Raw genomic sequence first — 24,756 nt, forward strand, 5'->3', positions numbered from 1 at the left:
GGAGATGATAATCAAGTGCTTAATTCCATTCCAAAGCCACCAAAGAATTTTATTGAGAGTCATCTGATCAGATCCAACTGCCAGGGCAGACCGTAGGCAGCCCCCTACAAAAAATTTAAAACTACAGTATTATATTATTCTAACAAGATTAACAGTGATTCATCAATCTAACACATAGTCCATGTTAAGTTTTGCTGGATTATCTCAAAAATGCCTTTTTATAGGTGGTAATTTTGAATCCGGATGTAGGCGAGTTCCGTGTGTTGGAACTAGTTCCTATGTGCTTCCAGTCCCTTTTCCCTAACAGCACAGCTTCAGCCCTTCCTCCTCCTGTTGCTGCTCATTCTGTTTCTTTTTCAAAGAAGCCGGTCATTTGTCGTGGAGAATTTTTCATTTTCTGAATTCGGTTGATTGTATTCTCTTCTTCTAGTCCAACTATTTCTTCTATCAGTTTCATTTCCTCTAATCTGCTGGTTAGATGTAGAGGCTTCATCAGATTTGGATTCAGGTTTTCAGGTCAGAATATGTGTGAGGTCATGCCATATTTCTCCTGTCAGGTCAGGAGGCCTGTGGTGCCAGGTAACCTCACCTTAGTGCTGTGAAGATGGACCAAGGAGTTCACGTATTTTTAGTCCTCTATAAAACCCCCTACCACCCTCGCCCTCAGCTGTCTGAAGGATGTGGTCTGGGCCTGGTTTCTTCCCCCACCCTCCTTTTATCTGTTTTTTGTAATATTGAGTTGGTGTCCCAGCACTTCAAAGGTGACCAGTCAGGATTTCTTTTTTTGAATATCATTTTGAATTCGTAGACTTTTGTTGATTTGATGTTTAGTAACTTACTTTTTAGCTTTTCTTTAGTTTTTTATAGCTTTTCTTTTTTCCTATACATACATCAAAAGGTATAAATGCCATTGAGCATATGTTTAGCTGTATGTCACAAGTTTTGATCTGCAGCATTTTCATTATTTCGATGCATTTTCTAATTTCCATTGTCATTTTTTTTCTTGAAATTTTGGGTTACTTAGAAGTATATTTTATAATTTTCAAATATGTGGAGACCTTTTTTGGTCCCCTGTCTCTGGTTTAACTGCGTTGTGGTCAGCACACACGCTCTGCCACTTCAGTTTCTTGAAACCTGTTCAGATTTACTCTGTGGCCTGGCACATGTTCAGGTTTGATATTTATGATGCATATGTGGGTTTCTATTTAAAATCATTCTGTATTTAATAGAATTTTTGTTTGAGGTGTTAGTTACAGAGAGAGATGTTATTCTCCCATTGTGATTGTGGATTTATCTATTTCTCCTTGTAGTCCTTTCATAGAATTTGTTCTTTTCATTTTATCTATTGATCTATTGATTGATTGATTTTGGTTTCTGTATACACAGAGTCATTTTTTACAGGTCAAAACTGTAGAAATAATGAGGAAGTGACACTTATCCGCAAAGCTGATTTGGAGAACCACAATAAAGATGGAGGCTTCTGGACTGTGATTGACGGGAAAGTGTATGATATAAAGGACTTCCAGACGCAGTCGTTAACAGGAAATAGTATTCTTGGTAAGGCTGCACTTTTTCCTTCATGGTTAAAAATTGCAGCACGTGTCATTTTCAGCAGAGCATTTGACTTACAAATGATCTTAGTTCTGTTTCTGCTCCCATGCATTTTAATGTATCTGTGACTTTGGTGTCTGTTTTATCAGTGAAATTCCTGCCCATTTGAAGAATTTCTCATCATTATGTATTTTTTGTTCTAATACTTGTTGGAACTTGTTCTAAGGTCTCAGTTGGCCTCTGAGGGGGTAAGAGATATTATGCTCTGGTAACCCTCACTTTTGATTAATCTGCCTATTTCCTACTTACCATTTCTCTTAGGGCTGTCTAGGCAAATTGTGTTGAAGTCACGTTGGTTTTTTCCTTTGTGTTTCAGCTCAGTTTGCAGGGGAGGACCCAGTAGTAGCTTTGGAAGCTGCTTTGCAGTTTGAAGACACTCGGGACTCGATGCATGCATTCTGTGTTGGCCAGTATTTGGAGGTGAGGCTGTTGCTGTGAGCACCAGGGGCACATCAGGGGGACCCTCTCTGTGTTTTTGTGATGGGATGATCTTTACTCTGAAGTACTGATATCTGGGTCTTTAGGAGGCATTAAGTGATAAACATAAAGATCCTTTAGAACTTTTTTCATAAATGAACTTACATTATTCATGGTAAGATTCATGATGTGCTTGTCTTGAAAAATTATTTTTCAAATTATCAATTTGATCTTTACACTTTTATTGTAAGCTTATGTAGAAATTTGGAATGGATTTACTGTCTTGAGGTATGTATTTTTTGGGAATAACTGTATAGAAGCATAATTCTTTAGAATAGAAATATGTCCTTTCTACATATTCTGTAGCATTGGAGTTTATATATTAGGATTGGCTTTCCAGGTATCCATGTATCTAGAGGTAATAAAATTCATTAAATGTTATAAGGGTAAGGCTTAATGCATTTCATGAATGGGAAAATTAACTCTGCTTATAAATTGTTCTGATGTGACTGGTAAAATTTAAGATTATTTTCATTTGAACTCTTACTTTTTTCTTATTGTACTTGTTGTTAGAGTAAATTTATTTCCTCCACAAATGTGGTCACAGTTCACTAACCTATAGCAATACTTGTCATGTTGTATTTTTGTTTCTCAGTGGGTTTCTTATGCACGTAACAATTCATTATATTTTCTGAAGCATTGCGTGTAATCACTTTGGAAACGCTGATTTCATAGGAATATTTTTGCTTGGTCATTTATCTGTGCTTTGGTTTTCCCCTAGTAGAGCTGAGTGTTTGCTGTCTGTGTTGTAGGGATGTGTGGGGTTTATGTGGTACCTGTTGTTACTAGGGCACAGCAGTGTAACTCATTGTGACAGGTGTAGGAAAACGACGCCCAGAGCACTCACTCATCCACATCTTAAGGACATATGCTGTTGCTCTTTTTGGTTTTATGTTTTTAATTAACCCTGTTTTCTCAGACTAATGATGAAATTTGTTTTTCCAGCCTGACCAAGAAGTTGTTACCATACCAGATCTGGGAAGTCTCTCTTCACCTCTGATAGACACAGAGAGGAATCTGGGCCTGCTTCTCGGATTACACGCTTCCTATTTAGCAATGAGCACACCTCTGTCTCCTGTTGAGGTTGAATGCGCTAGTAAGAAAAACTTTTTCTAGAAAGACCACAGTGGTGTGTTGGACTTGCAGAGGGAGAGAACAGACCTAGGGTTGTCGGGGGTGAGGGAGGAGGGGAGGAGGAGGGGTGAGGAGAGGTTGGGTGGGGGACATGGGGAATAATTGCAATTTGAGGTGTTGGGCATGCTGGTACTATTCGATCTTATTGCCACATCTTGGACACAGGTGGTGACAGTCGGCTCTGTGCTCTATGAATATGTATAATCAATTTAAAAAAAAAATTTTTTTTTTCTGCTTACCAACTCACAGGTATTTTTAGTTGAGCATTAAGTGCCATTAAGAGTAGAAGAGGAAAAAGAATCAACACAGTGGTTCGTTATGAAAAATAGGGATAGTGAGACTCAAGTAGTTAGTCAGAAATAGCTGTGAGTGGTTTTCACTTGCTCTCATGATCCATGGCTGCAGAGGAATCTGAAAAGTTTGCAGGAGTGTCTGTCCTGTGACTAGTCTCACTTGTCACATCCTCTAACTGGTGGGCCCAGCATGGCCATCATCTCTCTGTGTGCCCAGAAATCACACACACTGTGCATCGGCTGTTCTTATCAGAGAATAACATTGTGTTTTTAACCAGACTCAAGTCAGATACATTTTGGGATGGCAGACTTGTAACCACATAAAATAATGAAGGCTTTTCATATCCCATAAGATGGGTTTTCTCTTCATGTGGTTGTGTATTTCTCATCTGTCTGTATGTCCATCCAGCAAGCATCTGTTGAGCAGTTGCTTATGCATGTCACCGTACTGGGCACTCAGGACGTGGGGGTGGGTGGGATGTGCCTCTGCCTTCAGTTGCTGCTTGTTTGGTGATGAACCTGCATCCTATGTGGATCAGGATACAGGGTGTAAATGACGACATGGAGACATTCATAAGTGGTTCTGGAGGAAGAAAGACCCCACAGTGGCAGCAGTCCTGAAACTGGCAGAAAAATGTGAGTGGGAGGGCACCATTGAGAGCAGCAGGGGTTTCCAGCTGCTCACGAGAGTGGGTGTCAGGCGGCCTTTAGGTGAGCATGGTGAGCAAGGCCACAATACCTGCCTGGCCCCCTTGTGCCGGGTGCTGTGCTGCTGTGGAGCCCTCTCAGGGGCTTTCTCCCTTGCCTTCCTCCTGACACTTGTCACACTGTGGAAAGACAGGCTGTGCTTAAATCAGCAAGGAGGGTGGGACTGGGAAACTGCAAGGTAGAGGGAGCTGAGGGGCTGTGGGCCCCGGTGTGTGGGGGCCTGATCCACTAAGGGCTCAGGAGCTCATCTCTGAGAGGTAAGGGAAGCTTCCCTGTGTTCTAAATAGAGCCAAGGAGGGTCAGGATCAGATATGTGTTTTAGAAGAATTAACATGGCAGTCTCGGGAATTCTGAGTGCTCTAAAATCTAAATGTCCAGAGAAAGAATACTGAATGTATCCCAGATGTGATTACTTGAGTTGTGGAATAATATGTTGATAACACAAGTCACTAATAAAAATCTGTTGTGATGTACACACTGGTGATTTTTTGGTGCATTTCCTTTGAGATATAAATGGTTATAATGTGCATTCCTATTGGCCCTGACATGGCATGTTCTTGTGAGGCCGGGCTGATCCTGTACCTTATACCACACGTGGGGCTACTTTCTAGTCTGCTGAATCTCTCATCTCTAAAGATCTGTTTTTTATTAAACACTATATGTTGTTTGTTAAATATTTTCTCATTCTTGTTACTTTATAAATGCTCTAGGAATATGTAGAAACCCTTCAGGCATGCTCCTCTCCTGCCTGGGTACTCTGTGTCTTGTTCCAGATAGCAGTTCAGTTGCACTTCCACGACAAGTCCTTTACTGACCCGCAGGATAGTGGCAGTCTTTCTGCCACAGGCTCTTGTGCCCCCCGTGCCCCCTGTAGTCCTCTACTGTGTGCAGTCTCACAGTGGAGACTGAGTGGTGGTATAAGTGGTGCCCTACTGCTGCTCTACCTGTTAGAGTGAGTCCCAGTCTTCACATGGCACCTATGGAACCAGGCAGCTGCATGCAGAGCACAGGTGTCCAGCGCATGCCGAACTGAATCCACCATATTGAGTTCTGATACTGTGCTTAAGGTGTGTTGAATAATCAGAAAGTGTTATCTGTGTTCACTCAGGTAGAGAAATTATAAATCATTCTGTGAAAATATGTTAAATGGAGCTCCTTCATGTGAATGATGCTGAATTTCACCTTCTAAATCGAGTGTTCAGTTCAGTATCTTTCTTTTCAGTATTTGTTTTTGAAGCATGCACTTGAGTTTCCCTTTAATGTTCACTTATGCATTTTCTAGAGTGGCTGCAGTCATCCATCTTCTCTGGAGGCCTGCAGACCAGCCAGATTCACTACAGCTACAATGAGGAGAAAGATGAGGACCACTGCAGCTCTCCAGGGGGCACATCTGCCAGCAAATCTCGACTCTGCTCCCACAGACGGGCCCTGGGTGACCATTCCCAGGCTTTCCTGCAAGCCATCGCCGACAATAGCACACAGGATCACAGTGTGAAGGTAAGCTAGATCTTCTCCACCACTGACTCAGTATTCTGTTTTTCTGAGGACTTTGACATGGAAATACTTTTGTGTTCTTTGATTAACATGGCACAGACTTTGTTTTACATATTACTTGGAGAATTGGTTTTGACATAAGAAGCTGATTCTGTTCAACATGCTAGCAAGATTTCAGAAGCATTACTGACTGCTTTCTGACTGCAAGTGTGTAAGAAGTTGTGGCATGTTTAGGGTTCGTGAAGACTAACTGGGTGGCTCTTAAGTTTCCTCCAGCTGTTTCTGTTGCAGGACTTTCTGTGTCAAATTGAAAGGTATTGTAGACAGTGCCACTTGACCACACCAATCACGTTTCCTCCTGAGCATCCTGTGGAAGAAGTCGGCCGCTTGCTGTTATGTTGCCTCTTAAAACATGAGGATTTAGGTATGATGCTTGATATCCATGCATTTGAGCTGTATTGTAGAACTTCCGACTGACATGTGATACACATTCATTCCTACCCTGCCCTACTTTTATATGTCTTTTACAGGTCATGTGGCATTATCTTTAGTTCATGCAGGTACGCTTGGTATTGAGCAAGTAAAGCACAGAACATTGCCTAAGTCTGTGGTGGATGTTTGTAGAGTTGTCTACCAAGCAAAGTGCTCACTCATTAAGGTGAATAGATTTTAATTTTTTTCCTTGTGTTTTTGGTAGATGGTTGCTGAAATATTTAAGTTGTCTTTTCCTGTTTAACTTCAGACTCATCAAGAACAGGGTCGTTCTTACAAGGAGGTCTGCATGCCTGTCATTGAACGTTTGAGATTCCTGTTTAATGAATTGAGACCTGCTGTTTGCAATGACCTCTCTATAATGTCTAAGTTTAAACTCTTAAGTTCTTTGCCCCGTTGGAGGAGGATAGCTCAGAAAATAATTAGAGAACGAAGGAAAAAGAGAGGTAAGAATTTACATACTGTTCAAGTATGTACTTCCCCTCCATATACAGTCATGCGTCACTTAACAACCAGGATAGGGTCAGAGAAATGTGTCATTAGGCTATTACCTCATTGTGCAAACATCATAGAACATACTTACACGAACCTATATGGTATAGCTTACTGCACAGTCACTTGATATGGCCTCTTACTGGCAACATTAGCCGTGGATTTTGTACTAATAGGCGCCGTGATGAACTAGACAACACGAGATTAAATCAAGCACTAGAGAAAGCAATGCAAGTGAGGGATGCACAAAGAATGAGGTGTCTGAGATGCTGTTGGCATAACACAGCAACCACTGAGCACAAACATTCTAAAATCGTGATAGAAAGAGTAGTGTAGTAAATGCATAGACCAGTAATGTAGTTGTTTATTATTATTATCAGGTATTATGCACAGTACATAATTGTGCTGCGCTTTTACATGATTGACAGTGAAGTAGTTTTCTTTACAGCAGCATCACCACAAACATGTGAGTAACGTGTTGTGCTATGACTTTATGACAGCTATGAGGTCACTAGGCAATAGGAATTTTTCAGCTCTGTTATAATCTTATGGGACTACCAACATATATGCGGCCCATCATTGACCAGAACATCGTTATGTGTTGAAGTTGAATCTGTGATTTCTGAGTGTAGCTACTACTTGTTACATGTGGCATTTCCATGTACTACCATAATATTTATGTATATCTATAATTAAATACAGAAATTCTGCTTATTTTTCCAAGAGATCAGATAATGATGCAACTTTGGAATTGAATGTATTAAGATTTGGTAACTAGTAAATTGATGCTGAAAAAGTTAAATACTGTAAAACCTTACTAAATTGATGGGGAAAAGGAAGTATAATTTTTAATCAGTTGTCCTTATAATGAGATGTATGGAAATATTTAATCTTACAATTTAATCTTGCCATTCTTGTAAAGAAATCTTTTTTGAACATACTGAGTATTCTGATATATGGAGGATTATGTTTTATAAAAGGAAACTAAAAGAGTTACTGATATTTTCATGATACGCCTGTGTAAAAGTATAGAAAAGACTTCTGCATTAAGTAATCCAAGTTTGAGTAAAAATACATAAAAATACTTTAGAATTTGGTCAGTTATTTATATTTTGTGATTATAAATAAGCTACAGAAATTTCAGACCAGCTTATTAAACAATATTAATTACTGAGTTTTTTTTTTTTTTTAATTAATTACTGAGTTTTTGGTGGACATTTTGAACAATAATATCATGAAAGACTAACATGTTTTAGACGCCATCCTAAATTGATTGTTCCTGAACAATCCCTTGAACTGCAAGAAGTTGTCCAAATTCTAGAAATGCTCTGAATTAGGAAGGCACAGCAATAGCAATCCTGAGATTCCCTTTAACGCAGGCCCAGGAGACAGCCGGCTTCAGAGTGAGGGAGAAAGCTCTCCTTCCACAGTGCAGCCATCTCATGTCCATGGATCCCGAGCCACATTGTCCCTTTTAAAGTTTCTTGTTGTGGGTTTATAGATTTATTGTGATATTTGAAGCTGTTTTTCCCCCCATTTTTTGTCTTTTAGAAATGAAATAACTTATAAAATACAAGTAATAATTTTACTGCTGCTGTGTCAGGGTCTCAAGCTGACCCTCAGGCATGGTGATTCGCTGGAAGGACAGAGCTATTATCCTCACAGTTACAGTTTATTACCATGAAAGGATGCTGATGAAATTAGCAAAGGGAAGGGCACACAGAGGGAAGTGCTGAGGAGACCAGACGTGAGCTTCCAGTGTCTCCTCTCAGTGGAGTCATGTAGGGATGTTCTTAATCCTCCCAGCAACAGCGTCGGACAACATGTGTGAAGGGTTGTCAACGAGAGCAGCTCACCCAAGCCTTGGTCTCCAGGATTTTAACTGGGGGCAAGTCCCTTAGGCATGTAGTGCCTGCGCAGCTGACCTCAATTATGCAGACCCACCATGAGTCACATTGTTAGCAAAACTACCTAGCCAAACTGATGTCACGTGGCCCTATGAAAACACTCTTCTTAGGCAGGATATTTCAAAGGCTCCAAGCTCAGTTCCTAGGAGCTGGCCAAGGGATGGACCTTACTTGGGAATTTGCAGGGTTTGAGCAACCCAGACCTGCTGTGTTATCCCTTCACTGCCCAGGAGTATTTTCACAGTGCTTATTATTTAAATTATATGCTGAGGAGAATTAGACCAAAAACATTAAAAGACATAAAAAAAAATAGGGACGAAATCATACGTATCACATTGCAAATTCAGTGGTGATTTCCCTAATGAAAGAGGCCTCTATTTGATTCAGTGACACATTGATGGCAGATAGCCATGGGCTCTACCAGCACGGACAAGCCAGGGAGTATGGGCTAAATCCTGCCTGTTGCTTGCTTTGTATTGTCCATGGGCTAAGACTGGTTTTTGCAGTTTTAAATTGTTAAAAAAAATCAAAAGAATATTATTTTTAACTCATGAACATTACATGAAGTTTAATTTACAGCATCCATAAATAAAGTTTTGCTGGAACACAGCTACACCTATTGATTTATGTATCATCTGGAGCCACTTTTTTCCATAGCAGCAGAATCGAATATTTGCAACACGCCAAGTGGCCTGCAAAGACTCAAATATTCACTGTCTGGCAGTTTAAGGAAAAGCTTGCTTACCCCTGGGCTCCTGTTCTTGAGGGCGTCTCCTCATCTCAGCACTCTACTGTCTTTCTGTCACTGGCATGGTGTGGCAGGTGTTACTCCTGATGTCATGCAAGAGTGATTGTGATAGTTTTTACTTTTGTTATTTGAGCATTACAGTTTACAATGTGGTTTACATGTTTATTTGAATAAAATATTCATCCTTCATGTAAATTTAAGTATTTCTTAATTTAAAATATATTTAAGTAAATGATTTTTATAATAAATGATGTTTTTAAATGTAGTTCCTAAGAAGCCAGAATCCACTGATGATGAAGAAAAAATTGGAAATGAAGAGAGTGATTTAGATGAAGCTTGCATTTTGCCTCATAGTCCAATAAATGTGGACAAAAGACCCATTACAATTAAATCACCCAAGGTGAAGTATTTTCTGTGATTTTTGAGATTGGCTGTATAGAAACACAGCACATAGCAAAGGAATTCACAAGTCTTGTACCTTTGTACCTGAGCTTCTGTAAGATAGTGAGTGTTGTGGGTTGTTGTTAAAAGTACAGCCCCAGTGATGCTTAATGAACTTGACTTATTGTGCCCTGGTCAGAGCTATAGCTGGAGAAATGTTTTATTTTTGGTACTGCATCATATCATTATTTATTCACCATTTATTCATTGAATGTATTGTTTGTTCCAGAAACTGTACTGGTCCCTGAGGCTATTAATATGGACCATAACTTAATTTCATATGTCAAGTTAGCCTGTTCCAGAGTACATTGGTATAGAAATTATATTACATTTTATAATCATATTTACAGCATAGTACTTTTTTTCATTTGGTTAACATATACTAGATACTAAGTTTAAAATATTTTACCATTTTAAATCTATTGACATTATATTTTATTTGAGTAACTGTTTTAGAGCACATGTTAATATCAATAGGGTAAACTAATGGTAAAAATTGTTTTCCATTGTTAGGATAAATGGCAACCACTGTTGAGTACAGTTACAGGTGTTCACAGGTACAAATGGTTGAAGCAGAATGTTCAGGGTCTTTATCCACAGTCTGCACTCCTCAGCACAATTGCCGAATTTGCCCTTAAGGAAGAGCCAGTGGATGTGGAAAAAATGAGAAAGTGCCTACTAAAACAGGTAAAATTTGATGAGCACATGCTTCTCTGCATTGGGTGATATACACAGCACTTAACTACATGGATTGATATTTTGCAGTTGGAGAGAGCAGAGGTGCGCCTGGAAGGGATAGATACAATCTTAAAACTGGCAACCAAAAATTTCTTACTTCCATCTGTGCAGTATGCTATGTTTTGTGGATGGCAAAGACTTATTCCTGAGGGAATCAATATAGGGTAAAACTTTATAACATTTTTTTCTTAAGGGAAGCTGTGGCAACAAAACATTGTTCTGTTAAAGTTAAAAGTCTGAAAGTGTCCTGAGTAAAATTTTTTGTCTTTCTTCAAAAGGGAACCACTTACAGACTGTTTAAAGGATGTTGATTTGATCCCGCCTTTTAATCGGATGCTGCTGGAAGTAACTTTTGGCAAGCTATATGCTTGGGCTGTTCAGAATATTCGAAATATTTTGATGGATGCAAATGCCAAATTTAAAGAGCTTGGTGAGTTATTAAAAACCTAATGGTTAAAAGGCTGTATTAAAATTGATGTTACAGTAATGTCAGTGATTGCATTGGCATTATTTCATAGTTTAGCCTTAATTGTATGTTGTAGAAACACTCTCAAATGCCAATTTTTGCTTTTGGGGAAGACTTTAATAACTTTCTACATTAGATTAATAATCTGAGCTGCTTTTAGATTTCTCAAATTTTAAACAAAACTTTCAAAATTTGGCAGAAGACACGATCTTGAAATCCTCTAATATAAAGCTTTTACATTTTCCCATTTTTCTGTGTATTATTTATACCATATACCCTAAAGTGAATGTGTCCTATATTAATACTTATTTTCTGGATAGTTTGAGCATCTACAGAGAAATGCTAGGATTGGTTCTGTGGGAAAAAAGTGAAATGTAACTGTTATATGAGTATTTGAAATGAAAGGGGCAGGACACCAGGGAAATTTAGAGAGCAGTGTGCTAAGTCTTGTAGACAGATGGAGATAGCTGTGTATGGAGTGCAGGTAGGAGGACCGTTGCAAAGCATGACAGAGCTGCCCAATGTCCTCACTGTATGGGAACCCACCAAAAAACAGAAGTTTAAAATAATCTCCAGTGCTTTCTGCATCATGTATATTTTTGTAAATATGCACAAGAAGTTTAAGTCAGTGCCCTTGCTTTTAGGTATCCAACCTGTTCCCCTGCAAACCATCACCAATGAGAACCCGTCGGGACCAAGCCTGGGGACAATCCCGCAAGCCCGCTTCCTCTTGGTGATGCTCAGCATGCTCACGCTGCAGCACGGCGCCACAAACCTTGACCTCCTGCTCAATTCGGGCATGCTTGCCCTCACCCAGACGGCACTGAGGCTCATTGGTAGTTCAGCACTGGCTTTAGTTCCTTTATGAAAATGTCAAGATTTAGCCTTGATCTCTTAATTAATTAATTAAAAAAATTAATTCATTTGTTATTATTATTATACTTTTTACATTCTAAGATGTTGCCAAGCAGTGGGAGGAGGAGGAGGGTGAGGAAGGTGGACATAGGTGGGGATGCGGGGTGGAGCTGGCCCACAGCTGGCTTCTTCACTGGCTGGGTTGCGGAGGGGCGTAGTAGAGGTCCTCAGGATGCCCCCAACCCTGGTTCAGGAGTCCAGGGGCTCTGGCAGTGGCTCAGTAGTCACTGGACTGTATGTGGACATTGGGGATATGTGGCTGAGGCCCTTGGGTCCTCCTCACCCTAGATCAGGAGCTGGGGGGCCTTCCAACTCTTTAGGTTTCACAGATGTTCTTTGGTGGTGTTAGATCTTTACTGGTTAATATCAAAACTTTGTCTCTGACCTGTGGGCTTTTTGTGTTTTCTTTCAGTTCTGTTCTGGATTATTAGCTACCTCCACCACTTAAACTCTGCACTGGAACTAATTTCTTATCCTTTGCTTATTTCTAAAATGGGGGATCTTCCATTGGGGACCAGCATTTGAGCATTGTGGTTGAACTAAATTGCTGCTTTGCTGCTGCTTCCTTGGGGAAGGCTTTTTTTGCAGCTCAGGTTTTAATTGTTGACTTTTTAAGCACTTCCAGTTCCTGTGAGGTCTGATACACCTGGGTTGTGTGGAAACTCTGATCTGAGCCCGAATTTTTTCAGCAAACTGCACCCCTTGCAGTTCTATATTCCTGACCAGTCTCCACTGAGTGGGCCTGTGCCGATTGGAGGGCAGATTAGCTGTTCATGCTGTGCCCCAGTGTTCCCCCGGTGGGCCTGTCTCCCCCATCCTTGCACTCCAAACACTTCTCACGGGGCAGGCCATGTGCTGGTTCCTTGTGATGACTCATTGGCCTCTGAGTAGCTCCTTTTTTCAGTTGTCTGTGGCCCCTCGCTCCTGTGTGGGTCTATGGGAACCCTGTCAGTGGTCTTGCTGGCCTGGGGGCCACAAATGCCCTCCTCTCCCCTGCAGTTTCTAAGCAACTTCATAAAAAGTGCACGGCTGTGGCTTTTACCAGCTCTTGCTCCGTGTGCTTCCCAGGGCCAGCCTTGAAATGACTGGGGCTCGAAACTGTCAGAGCGATCCCTTCTTTCTCTCATTGTAGCTTCTTCCACCTTCATGAACTCCCTAGGTCTCTCCTTCTTTTCCCCTGAGCTATAGTGGCCTCAGCTTGGCTGTCTTTGCTTTGTAATAGTGAGTGATGCTGGGGACTATCTATTCCATCATCTTGATTCTCTTTCTCCTCTGATCTCTTAAAAAAAAAATTTTTTTTTATTATACTAAAATAAACATAAAATTTAGCATTTTAAATTTTTTGAGTTTGCAATTTAGTGTTATTAAGTACATTTATAGTTTTGTGCAACCATCACCACTGTCTACTTCTAGGGCTTTTTTATCACACCAAATGCACCCCCTTTAGTAATTACTTCTGATTTCCCCCACCCTCCAGTCCCTGGTAACCACAAATCTTTTTTTCTCTATGGATTTGCATATTCTGTATATTTCGTACAAATGAAATCATACAATTTGTGGCTTTTTGTGTCAGAATTATTTCATTTAGCATATATTGATACTTCATGCCTTCCTTTTTAAAAAAATTTTCAAAATATTAAAATTTTTTCTTTGGAAGTGTGACATATCAAAATTTATTGGATGCTAGACTCATGAAGTGCTTAGAAGAAAATTTACACTTGTAAACACCTATGTTACGAATAAGAAAAATCTCAAATCAGTAATGTAAACTTCTACCTTAAGAAAATAGAAAAAGTTGGGCTGGCCCGTGGCTCACTTGGGAGAGTGTGGTGCTGATAACACCAAGGCCATGGGTTCAGATCCCTATATAGGGATGGCCGGTTTGCTCACTTGGGGGAGTGTGGTGCTGACAACACCAAGTCAAGGGTTAAGATCCCCTTACCGGTCATCTTCTCTAAAAAAAGAAAATAGAAAAAGTAGAGCAAACTAAACCAAAAGCAAATATAAGTAGGAAATAACAAAGATAACAACAGAAATATTTGAAATAGAGAATTAAAAAACAAAAGAGAAAATCAACAAAACCAAAAAAAGTTGGTTCTTTAAAAAGATAAGCAAAATTTGCAAACCTTTATCTAGACTGATCAAAAGAAAAAGAGAGAAGACTGAAATTAGTAAAATCAGAAATAAATCAGGGACATTGTTATGTTGTCATTATGGTTTTTTGTGGTGGTAAGATTTAGTTTCTTTCTTTCACGTTTGCATTTTTGTTTTACCAGTGGGTTTTTTTCTTTCTTGTGTATTCGTGGTATTGATTATCATTTTTTGGATTCTAGATGCAGAATTTCCTTGAGGCTTTCTTGTAGGGCTGGTCATGTGGTGATGAACTCGTGCAGCTTTGTTTGTCTGGAAAATACACTGTTTTTCCCTCATTTCTGAAAGATGGCCTTGCTGGATGTAGCATTCTTGGCTGGCAGTTTTTTTCTTTTAATATTTTGAATATATCATCCCATTTTCTTCTGGCTTGTAGAGTTTCTGTTGAGAAGTCTGTTGTTAGTCTGGTAGGGGCTCCCTCCTAGGTGACTTGACACTTTTTTCTTGCTTTTATTTTTGACCGGTAAGGAGACCGCAACCCTTGGCTCGGTGTGGTCCGCCCCATGCTCAGCCAGTGAGCGCACCGGCCATCCCTATATAGGATCTGAACCCACGGCCTCAGCGCTAACAGCGCTGCACTCTCTCGAGTGAGCCACAGGGCTGGCCCTTCTCTTGCTTATTTTAAGATTCTCTCTTTGTCTTTGACCTGTGCCAGTTTGACTGTAATGTGTGTTGAAGAGGATCTTTTTGGGTTGAATCTGTTTGGAGATCTTTGAGCCTCTTGAATCTGAAGATTCATGTTTCTCTCTATACCAGGGAAGTCTTCTGTTATTATTTCTTTAAATAGGTTTTTCATGCCTTTTTATTTCTCCTCCCCTTCTGGAACACTCATGATTCAAATGTTTGTGTACTTAAGATTGTCTGCTAGCTCTCTTAGATTTTCTTCATTTTCTTTAATTCTTTTTTCCCTTTTTTGGTCTGCCTGGGTTATTTTGAAAAGACTATCTGCAAGCTCAGAAATTCTTTCTTCTGCTTTTGTAGCCTGCAGCTTAAGCTATTGGTTGTGTTTTTTATTTCACTGAGTGAATTTTTCAGTTCTATGAGTTCTGCTACATTTTTTTAAAGATATCTTTGTAAATTTCCTCCTTCATATCCTGGATTTTTTTTCTCATTTCATTATGTTGTCTAACTGAGTCTTCTCATATCTCAGTGAGTTTCCTTATATTGTTACTCAGAATTCCTTTCCAGTCATTCCAAGGGTTTTCTGCTGGATAGAATCTGGTATTTGAGAATTACTATAGTCTTTTGGTGGTGTTGTATTTTCTATAGGATTTTCATATTTCTAGTATCTCTGTGTAGATGAATGGTCATCTGGTAGAGCATTTGCTTCTTCTGTTACTCTGGAGAGGGCTTTGAGGAGAGAGACCTTCTCTTCTTTTTCTGGTCTCTGCTAGTGACTCTGCTCATGTCAGTGCATTTGTGTGTCTGGCTGGCCACCTGCACAGTGGCTGTGGCTACTGCTGTGGTGTTGAGCTGCTTTTGCAGCAGCTGTGGCTGTGGTAGGCCACCCAGGTGGATGTGGTATTTTCTGTGTGCTCCTTGCCTACTTCTGGGTGGGAGATTCTGCCCTCAGCTCCTGCCTAGCAGCCAGAGCATGCTCTCTTGCCTGCTTCCTGGTGGAGGAGGCTGCCCTTGGCTCCTGCCTAGGTCCCTGAGCATGCTCTGATGCTTGCCTTCTTCTGGGCAAAGGGGACTGCCCTTGGCTTCTGCCTAGGACTCCAGGTGTGCTCTCTTGCCTGCTTCTGGGTGGAGAGGGCTGCCTTTGGCTCCTTCCTAGGACCCCAGGTGTGCCCTCTTACCTACTTCTGGGTGGAGGGGGCTGTACCTCATTCCTTCTTATGGCTGAAAAGTATTTCATTTTATGAATATACAACATTTTGTTTATCTATTAATATGTTGATGGACATGTGGGTTGTTTCTGGCTTTTGGCCTTTGTATTCAAATTTTTGTTTGAATACCTTTTTCCAGTTCTTTTGACTATATTCCTAGGAGTGGAATTGCAGGGTCATATGCTAATACTGTGTTTAACTTGCTGAGAAACTTTTTGCTTCTTGGCCATTTGTATATATCTTCTTTGGAGAAATTGCCTATTTTCAGTTGAGTAGTTTGTTGTCTTTGTTGTTGAGTTAGTTGTAGAAGTACCAATAAATGTACCATGTAAATGTATCAGACATTCAAAGAATTAATACCAGTCCTCAATCTCTTCCAAAAATGTCCTGAATACTTGACCTTCACAGATGTGTAGACCTTTATGAGATACATGATTTGAGGATATTTTCTCTCATTTTATGGGCTGTATTTTCCTTTGATGACGTTTTTAATTTTGATGAAGTCCAATTTATCTATTTTTCTTCTGTTACCTGTGCTTTTGGTGTCATGTACAAGACACCATTGCAAAACCCATCGTGGATGAATATTATATCCCCTATGTTTTCTTATTTAAGTTTTATAGTTTTACATCTTACATTTAGATCTTTGGTCTTTTTAGGAAATTTTTTTATGCAGTGTGAAGTAGGAGTCCAAATTTTTTTCCTTTGGTTATCCAGTTGTCCCAATATCATTTGTAGACAAGGCTGTTTAATCCCCCAGAGTCTTAGTTCCCTTGTCAAAAATTAGTTGGCCATAGATATTTAGGTTTGTTTCTGGATTCTCCATTCCATTCTGTCCTGTATATTTGTCATAATGCAGTACCACATACCACACTGTTGGAATGTTGTAGCTTTGTAGTAAGTCTTGAAATTGAGAAGTGTGTATCTTCCAATTTTGTTTTCTTTCTGAAGATTATTTTGGCTACTTAGGGTTCCTTGTATTTCCATATGAAGTTTAGGGCTGGCTTTTCCATATCTGTAAAAAAGGCCATTGGGATTTTGCTAGGGATTGTATTTAATCTGCAGATTGCTTTGGGGACTATTGCTGTATTAACAGTATTAACTACTGTTCCATGAATATGGGATGTCTTTGTATTTATTTATGTATTTTTTTGTCTTTAATTTCTTTCAGCAGCATTTTATAATTTTACAGGGTAATAGTGGCCTCACAGAATGAATTAGGACGTATTCCATAATGTCCTGTTTTTAGGAGAGCTTCAGCAGTAGTATTAATTCTTCTTTAAATGTTTGTTAGAATTCAGCAGTTCAGCCATTTGGTCCTGAACTTTTCTTCACTGAGAGGTTTTGATTACTGATTCAATCTCTTTGTCATAGGTCTATTCAGATTTTCTGTTTCTTCTTGAGTCAGTTCAGGTAATTTGTATGTTTTAGGAATTTCTCCATTTCATCTAGGTTATCTTATTTGCTGGCATACTGTTGTTCATAGCATTATTTTATGTCCTCACTTACATTTCTGATTTTTGTTATTTATATCTTCTCTCTTTTTCCAAATTTACATAAAGTTTTGTCAATTTTGTTGATATTTGTAAAAGGCCAACTTTTGGTAGTGTTGATTCTGCTGTTTTTCTGTTTTCTTTTTCATTTATCTCTGCTCTAATGTTTATTATTTCCTTCTTTCTGCTAACTTTAGTTTTGCTGTGTTCTCATTTTTGTAGTTTCTCCAGGTGTAGAGGTAAGTTGTTGATTTGAGATCTTTTTTTAATACATGCTTTACAGTTGTAAATTCCCTCCTAGCACTGCTTTTGCTGTACCATATAAGTTTTGGTATGTTGTGTTTTCATTCTTCTCAAAGTATTTTCTAATTTCCCTTATGATCTCTTTGACTCATTGGTGGTTAAAGTATGTGATGTTTAATTTCTACATACTTGTGAATTTTCTGGTATTCCTTCTCTTACTAATTTCTGGTTGGAGAAGGTAGTTTGTATGGTTTTAGTCTGCTTAAATTTAAGACTTGTTTTGTGGCCTAACAGGTGGTCTGCTTTGGAGAATGTTTTATGTATACTTGAGAAGAATGTGTATTCTGATCTTTTTGGCCAGAGTGTTCTGTATGTCTCTGTGAGATCTAATTGTTTTAGTGTTGTTCTTTGGCTGAAAATATGAGATACTATAGGGCTAGTGGTCCAAATCCAAGTGAAAAAGCAAAGTTTTACCAAGTTCTATTTATTTCATCTGTTTGAGAATCCACATTGACCCATTGAAGAACATACATCAGGCTGGAAAACAGCCTCAAAGAGTCATACACTTGATTTCTTAAGGCCTCGTTAGCAACTAAAAACTGCTTTTAAAAATTACAAAAGTGTCTCTTCATCTAGAAATTATGTCTCTTCTTATGTTGTCTCCCTTTTTTCCAGTGGCCCCATAAGGTAAAAGTCACAGCACAAATTATTAATTATGAGGGCTGGTTCTCTTCAAATTCTACCTTGCCCACTGGCTACAAAAAGCAAGGGAGTTATGTATCATGAATATATATCTGTATTTGTAACATTCCCTGATCAGATGATCTCTCCATCATTTAAGAAATTATAAGCATACAGTATTCTATATTTACTTTGTATATACCTCCAGATGCAGTAGCCACGGAATATAAAGCTACTTAAAAAAAAAAAAAAATCCCCTTTTTTCTTTTTGCAAATTTATTCAAGACCCTAGCAGTAAATTCAGCATTTACAGCGTTAACAGCACAGCTGCTTAGGGAGGTCCTAGCTGGAACTGAACCCCTGTCCCTTCCCGGGGGCCTTTGACCAGGGTGTCAGGGAGGCTGAAGAAGGGGCTTTTAGTTTATCTAAAGCTTTGCTCCAGCCCTGGAAATTGGTTAACCTTTTTTACTCTCTCTTGGGGGAGAGATGAACACAAACTTTGTATATCTTTGGCCCATGCAAGTCCACCTTTGGGACTGTTTGGACCCTTTTTCTTCCTACCTGGAGGAGAAAACAAAGGAAACCAAAGGAGTTACCATGTGTGTACTTTTTTTCCCCCTCAGTTTAGCCAGAAAGGCCAAAAGCAGCTGGGGGATCCAACAAGCCCACTCTCCTGGAGTTAAATCTAACTACCTTCAAATTCATTGGGAAATTTTACTTCTCTCAACTGACAGCAGCATTTCAGCTTCTGTTTCATACTATGGATGACCCAGTAGCCACAACAAATATTTGTCCTTCCTCACCACTTTATCCGTTTACCAAACAGAGCTTTTGCCATGTTTCTCAGGGGGGTTAGCATTGTTCTAGAGAATCGCCCTGCTGCCACCCCTGTGTCAGGGATCTCTAAGACCACTCCCAGGTTTGATGATTTGCCAGGAGGACTCACAATACTAGTCATACTCAGGTCAATGATTATTACAGTGAGTGGATAAAGAGCAAAATCATCAAAAAGAAAAGGCACATGGCCAAAGTCCAGAGGAAACCAGGCACAGGCTTCCATAGTTCTCTCTCAGAGAAGTCACACAGGATGCACTTAAATCCCCAGCACTGAGTTGTGCTGACCCAAGTGAAGTGCCATCCACCAGAGAAGCTGGTCAGAGACTCAACACTCAGGGTTTTCATTGGGGCTGATCACACAGCCAACCTCTGCCTGGCACTTACCAAGTTCCAGACCCCAGAGGAAAGCAGATTTCAGCATAGACCACATCGTTTACACAGACATTTCAGGCATAATGAGCCACACTTATCTCTAGGGAATGGGGGAGCCACTCCTGAAGCCCAGGTCCCCAGATGCCAGTGAGGGCAACACTGCGGCAGGCCTGTCTGAGAAGGCGTCTTGGGCCCGCCCTGTTAGCTTTTTTCCCACAAAAAAGTTTGTTAATTTCCCATTGTTAAACATTTACATGTTTAACTTTGTTCTTCTATAAAAAATGTGATGAGTGTCTTTCTGCCTTAATCATTCTGCTCTTTTTAAGGGGGGTGGGGGAAGGGATAATTCCTAGATATAGAATAAATAGCTTTTCTGAGCATTTTTATGTCTTCTCTATCTTCTGAGCATATTTAGATATTTTATCCTTCCCTTTATTTGTCTTTGATCTAATAAATAAAAATTTTTACAGTACTGATTGATAAAAGTACACTACAGATTCTTTAAAATTACTGTCTTCATCAGTACTTAATTGATTTTTTGTGTTAAGAATATTTTTACGTATTTTTTTGTATTAAGAATAGCACATTGCAGCTACTTACTGGCTCAGCTGTTGTTTTGGATGCTCTGACAGGTCCTAGTTGTGACAGTGTTGAGGAAGACATGAGCGCTTCTGCCCGAGGAGCTTCCACCACGGTTCTGGAAGAAACAAGGAAGGAAGCAGCACCCATGCAGTTGCCTGTGTCCGGGCCAGAGCTTGCTGCCATGATGAAGATTGGGACCAGGGTCACTAGAGGGGTGGATTGGAAATGGGGCGATCAGGTACTCAGAGACTGATCTAAACACACTAGCCACATAGTCTCCTTCTGCTCATCCTGATTTATGGGGCATTTGTGTGTGGAGTAATTAACTACTTTAACTTGGGACATGCGTGATTGATAGTTGTTGATTTCTGAGCAGCTAAATAGATCAAAGCAAGTAGAGAGTAACAGTGGCCTGCTATAGGGTACCTCGAGCAGAGTCCATCTGCAAAGAGTTGGCAGCTGTTTTCAGAAAACTCACTGGCATGTGGCTCAGTTTCATGTGCAGCTGGAACAAGAGTGAGAATGAGCCAGGGAGAGTGAATTGCATTCTAAGTGACAGCATGATGAGAGCGCAGAGGCTGGAAATCCAGATGCTGCCTTGACCATATGACTGTGTGCCCAGGAAGTGCCCCAGATTGAGCAGTTTCAAGCCTGCTGGTTGGGCATGGAGCCATCTCTCCATTTCCCCTCACAGCATATAGCTTCCAGTCTCTGTCAGACCCCCCAGGTAGAACCCTAGCCACTTTAGGGCAGTGTTCACCTTCCTTTGTTCTGTCTAGGTCTTCTCAGTCACGTTATTACGCATGGGCTTTATCATAGTCATCTTGGAAATGAAAGTGTCTAGGGACAGGTGACAGCATTCTGTCAACAGCTTTCTCCCATAGAAATGAGAGTGGGAGGAGAGAGGGAACGTGGAGGTGCTGGTGCTGGTTTCAGAGTTCCACTCTTGTGAGGACTGTGAGGGGTCAATGGGGTCAAGGGAAAGCCTGCTGGACTATATTGGGAAGCCCTGTCTCTGGTTTTGCTCAGAGAGGACCCTAATTGAGTTGTACTTTTCCCACTTTGGTAAAGGAGAATGAGCATGCTATTTCATGACATCTCATTTAAAATGATGTGAGTTTTACATTTTGCAAGTAGGTTTGGGTTCAGTCTGTTAACATGAAGTCTGTGTACAGTGTTGCAGTCCCCTTTACAGGGAGGGTGGCAAATGGCAGGTCTCTGGTGGGGATGATGGAGGGGCCAGCTCACGGCGTGCACTCTCTTAACAGATCTTTATTTTGGCTTTCTCAGGATGGGCCTCCTCCGGGCCTAGGCCGAGTGATCGGTGAGCTGGGAGAGGATGGGTGGATAAGGGTCCAGTGGGACACAGGCAGCACCAACTCGTACAGGATGGGGAAAGAAGGGAAGTACGACCTCAAGCTGGCAGAGCTGCCGGCCTCCGCGCAGCCCACAACAGAGGACTCAGACACAGAAGATGACTCCGGTGGGTGGCTCATGAAGCTTGTCAGATTGTCCAAGTCCTGGCTCTCCCATTTCCATCTAGGAAGTTAAAATGGTGTGTCAACTCGTGTGCTAACAGTTCTCTGTGGATTTGGGGTTTACCCTTTAAGCCTGCATTGAAATAAGCTCCCAGGTGACTCTGGTGCCCATGACCATGTGGCTCTGGATCCAGCGGCCCAGGGGAACTGCCCTCCGCATCCTCCCCTCACACCCTGTCTCAATCCCCCTTGACAGTGTGATGCTTAGGTAGGGCACAACCTCACCTCCAGTGAGTCTTATGGGGTGGTCGAGCCTCAGTCCAAGGGATTGAGTTGGGCCTGGTTGGTCCATTTGCCCCATTCCCCACCAGCTGGGAGCCCACCCGGGCACGGCCCCACCTGCCTCCCTCCTGTACCTTCCCTGTTGCCCTTGTCTCAGAACACTTCACGCAAAGTGGAGTTAGTCTCTACTTTATCGCTTCCAGGAAAGCAGGGGTGAGAATTTGGGGGTGGACCCAGAAAGATCCTATCTAAGATTCTATCTAAGGAAATCCAAGCTTTGGGGGAAAGGCTTTATGACATTTTTAGATGTATCCAAAAGACCCTGGAGCATGTGAAGGAAGCCTTGACTGGCGGGTCTTGGTGAGAGCATCTGAGAGGCTGTCACAGGGCTCGGGCCGGCCATGTGTGCAACACCAATCAGGCTTCAGAAGCAGTGGTGACAGTGAACAGATGAGACCTCCGAGGGTGCACCCAGCAGACAGCAGGCAGGGTAGGGTGGGGGAGGCTGTGCCATGCAGCAAGTGGGATGACCAAAGGTGATATCTGCCCTGTGCACCTGCTGTCAGTGATGCTTGTGGAGCCCCCATCTCCCATGATGGGAACTGGCTGTCTTGTGAGTGCATCTGCCTACAGCATGCAGCTCCTGACCAGCTCCTTTCTCTACCCACCTCACCAGGTGATAAGCAGACAGGCTTGACCCTCTGCCTGGGGACTTTCCTTTCAAAGGAGTCCAAGCCTGGACAGGGGTGGCCACGTGCAAGAAGGTGGCCTCTGCCACCACATGCCTTCTTGTCTCAGAGCTAGTCAGGCTGGACGTGTGAACATCGATTCTCCCCACTCCATGGGTGTAGGTGCTTTGTCCTCATGCAAGTCGTAGCTAGCTTGTGAGAAACCAGCTTTGACATTTGATAAGTTGCCTTTCTAAAGAAGTGAATCCTTGGAATCATTTCAGCACTTCTGAGTTGTATGCTGAGGTTGAAAAAAAATTAACTTATTTAAAAGGCTCATTTTCTTTGAGGAATGTTGGAACAGAAATAATCAGGGTGAGCATATAGTGCACCCCCAGTTCTATCTTTTCTTCTTGTAAAGAAAGGTTGGCTTCCCTTTCCAAAGTTAAAAAAGAATGCAAAATCTCTGTACCTTTCTCTTGATTTTACCGTGAACTTAACTGCTCTAAAAATTAAAGTCTTTAAAGATAAAAAACAGAATGTGATATTTAGTTTCTTCAATTACATGTAAGGCCATCTTCCAATTTTGTTTGGGAGCATCATTTCTTATTTTGATTATTTTTTTCAGAAACTGAACAAATTGAAAGGAACATTCACCCCACTGCAATGATGCTTACCAGCACCATTAACTTACTGTTGACTCTTTGTCTCTCTGCTGGAATTCATGCGGAAATCATGCAGAGTGAAGCCACCAGGACTCTTTGTGGACTGCTGCGAATGCTAGTGGAAAGTGGGACAACAGACAAGACATGTATGGAACGGATAATTATAGGCCCAGAGAGTCAGTATGGGGGCTCTGTAAATTTGTCGTGTTTGTGTGTATGTGGGTGATTGTGGGTGTATTAGTTTCTTGTGGCTGCTGTAACAAGGTGCCACAAACTGGGTGGCATAAGAACACAAGTTTATTATCTCAGAGTTGTGGAGGCTGGAAATCTGAGATCAAGGTGTCTGTAGTGTTTGTTCCTTCTGAGGGCTGTGGGGAGAACCTGTTTGAGGCCTCTCTCTAGCTTCTCGTCCTTTTTTGGCGATCTTTGGCATTTCTTGGTTTGTTGAAGCATCACCCTAGTCTCTGCCTTCATGGTCACATGCCAGTTTCCCTGTTATGCATCTATTTCACACTTTCACCTTTTTATAAGGACACCCATTAGCCTCATCTGAATTAATTAAATCTGTCATGACCCTAAGCCATGTCAAATTTCTGGTTACTAGAGGTGAAGGCTTCAGCATTCGAATTTTGGGGGGATAGTATTCAACCCATAACATTGGGTTTATTCTCAGATTTCTGGAGACCAGAAGTCTCAAGTCAGGATGTCAGCAGAGCCGTGCTCTCTCTGTAGGCTCTAGGGGAGGGTCCTTCCTGGCCTTGTCTGGCTTTTGGTGGCTTCAAGCTTCCTTGCCTTGTGGCAGCCTCAGTCCACTCTCTCTTCTTCTGTTTTCACATGGCCTCCTCCTCTCTGGGTCTCTGTATGTCTTTTTCTGTCTCTTACGGGACATTGTTGCACATAGGATTCATCCTAATCCAGTGTAATGTCATCTCCATCCTGACCTTAATGGCATCTGCAGAGACCTTATTTTCAAATAAGATCATTTTCTTTTTTTTTTTTTAAAGATGACCGATAAGGGGATCTTAACCCTTGACTTGGTGTTGTCAGCACCACGCTCTCCCAAGTGAGCGAAGCAGCCATCCCTATATAGGGATCCAAACCCATGGCCTTGGTGTTATCAGCACCACACTCTCCCAAGTGAGCCATGGGCCAGCCCTGAGATCATATTCTGATATTTTGAGTGAATGTGAATTTTGGGGCAGGGGTACAATTCGACCCATTAAGTGAGAGTATGTAAATGTGAGTGTAAATGTGGGGAGTATGGGTTGAGGAAGTGGGGCCAGTGTGTGTGTGTGTTAGTGTTTGTAAGTGTGTGTGACTTGAGTGTGCGCATACATGTGTGTGTGGGTGTGTGAATGTTTCAGAGGACATTCGTGAGTGTGTGTGTGTGTGTGTGTGTCACTGCTATATGTGGTGAGTGCTTAAGTGTCTATGTATTGATGTGCATGTTAGTGAGTGATGGGTGAGTGGGTGAGCATTTGTAGAATCATGAAGGTGTGTGTTTGAGAGAGTGTCAGTGTGATTGTGCAGATATGCATGTGTGTGAGTGTGTGTGTCCA

General features: G+C 41.2%; 1 protein-coding gene across 4 annotated transcripts in view; it reads left to right on the forward strand.

The window, feature by feature from the left end:
* The window catches only part of HERC2 (HECT and RLD domain containing E3 ubiquitin protein ligase 2), a 239,052-nt gene that overhangs the window by 105,964 nt on the left and 108,332 nt on the right, over nucleotides 1–24,756 (forward strand). For 3 of the 4 annotated variants that reach the window (XM_063091718.1, XM_063091721.1, XM_063091719.1), the window contains exons 24-38: nucleotides 1,387–1,557; nucleotides 1,928–2,031; nucleotides 3,034–3,184; nucleotides 5,506–5,720; nucleotides 6,009–6,141; nucleotides 6,248–6,375; nucleotides 6,460–6,655; nucleotides 9,623–9,756; nucleotides 10,311–10,484; nucleotides 10,563–10,699; nucleotides 10,814–10,965; nucleotides 11,646–11,837; nucleotides 20,155–20,342; nucleotides 21,395–21,587; nucleotides 23,161–23,373. In XM_063091718.1, the coding sequence (XP_062947788.1) occupies nucleotides 1,387–1,557; nucleotides 1,928–2,031; nucleotides 3,034–3,184; nucleotides 5,506–5,720; nucleotides 6,009–6,141; nucleotides 6,248–6,375; nucleotides 6,460–6,655; nucleotides 9,623–9,756; nucleotides 10,311–10,484; nucleotides 10,563–10,699; nucleotides 10,814–10,965; nucleotides 11,646–11,837; nucleotides 20,155–20,342; nucleotides 21,395–21,587; nucleotides 23,161–23,373 (2,481 nt within the window). The remainder of the gene's footprint in view (nucleotides 1–1,386; nucleotides 1,558–1,927; nucleotides 2,032–3,033; nucleotides 3,185–5,505; nucleotides 5,721–6,008; nucleotides 6,142–6,247; nucleotides 6,376–6,459; nucleotides 6,656–9,622; nucleotides 9,757–10,310; nucleotides 10,485–10,562; nucleotides 10,700–10,813; nucleotides 10,966–11,645; nucleotides 11,838–20,154; nucleotides 20,343–21,394; nucleotides 21,588–23,160; nucleotides 23,374–24,756) is intronic. The other variant, XM_063091720.1, reaches the window with a different exon arrangement.

Source organism: Cynocephalus volans, chromosome 3 (assembly GCF_027409185.1).
Source record: "Cynocephalus volans isolate mCynVol1 chromosome 3, mCynVol1.pri, whole genome shotgun sequence".
NCBI classification, from domain to species: Eukaryota; Metazoa; Chordata; class Mammalia; order Dermoptera; family Cynocephalidae; genus Cynocephalus; species Cynocephalus volans.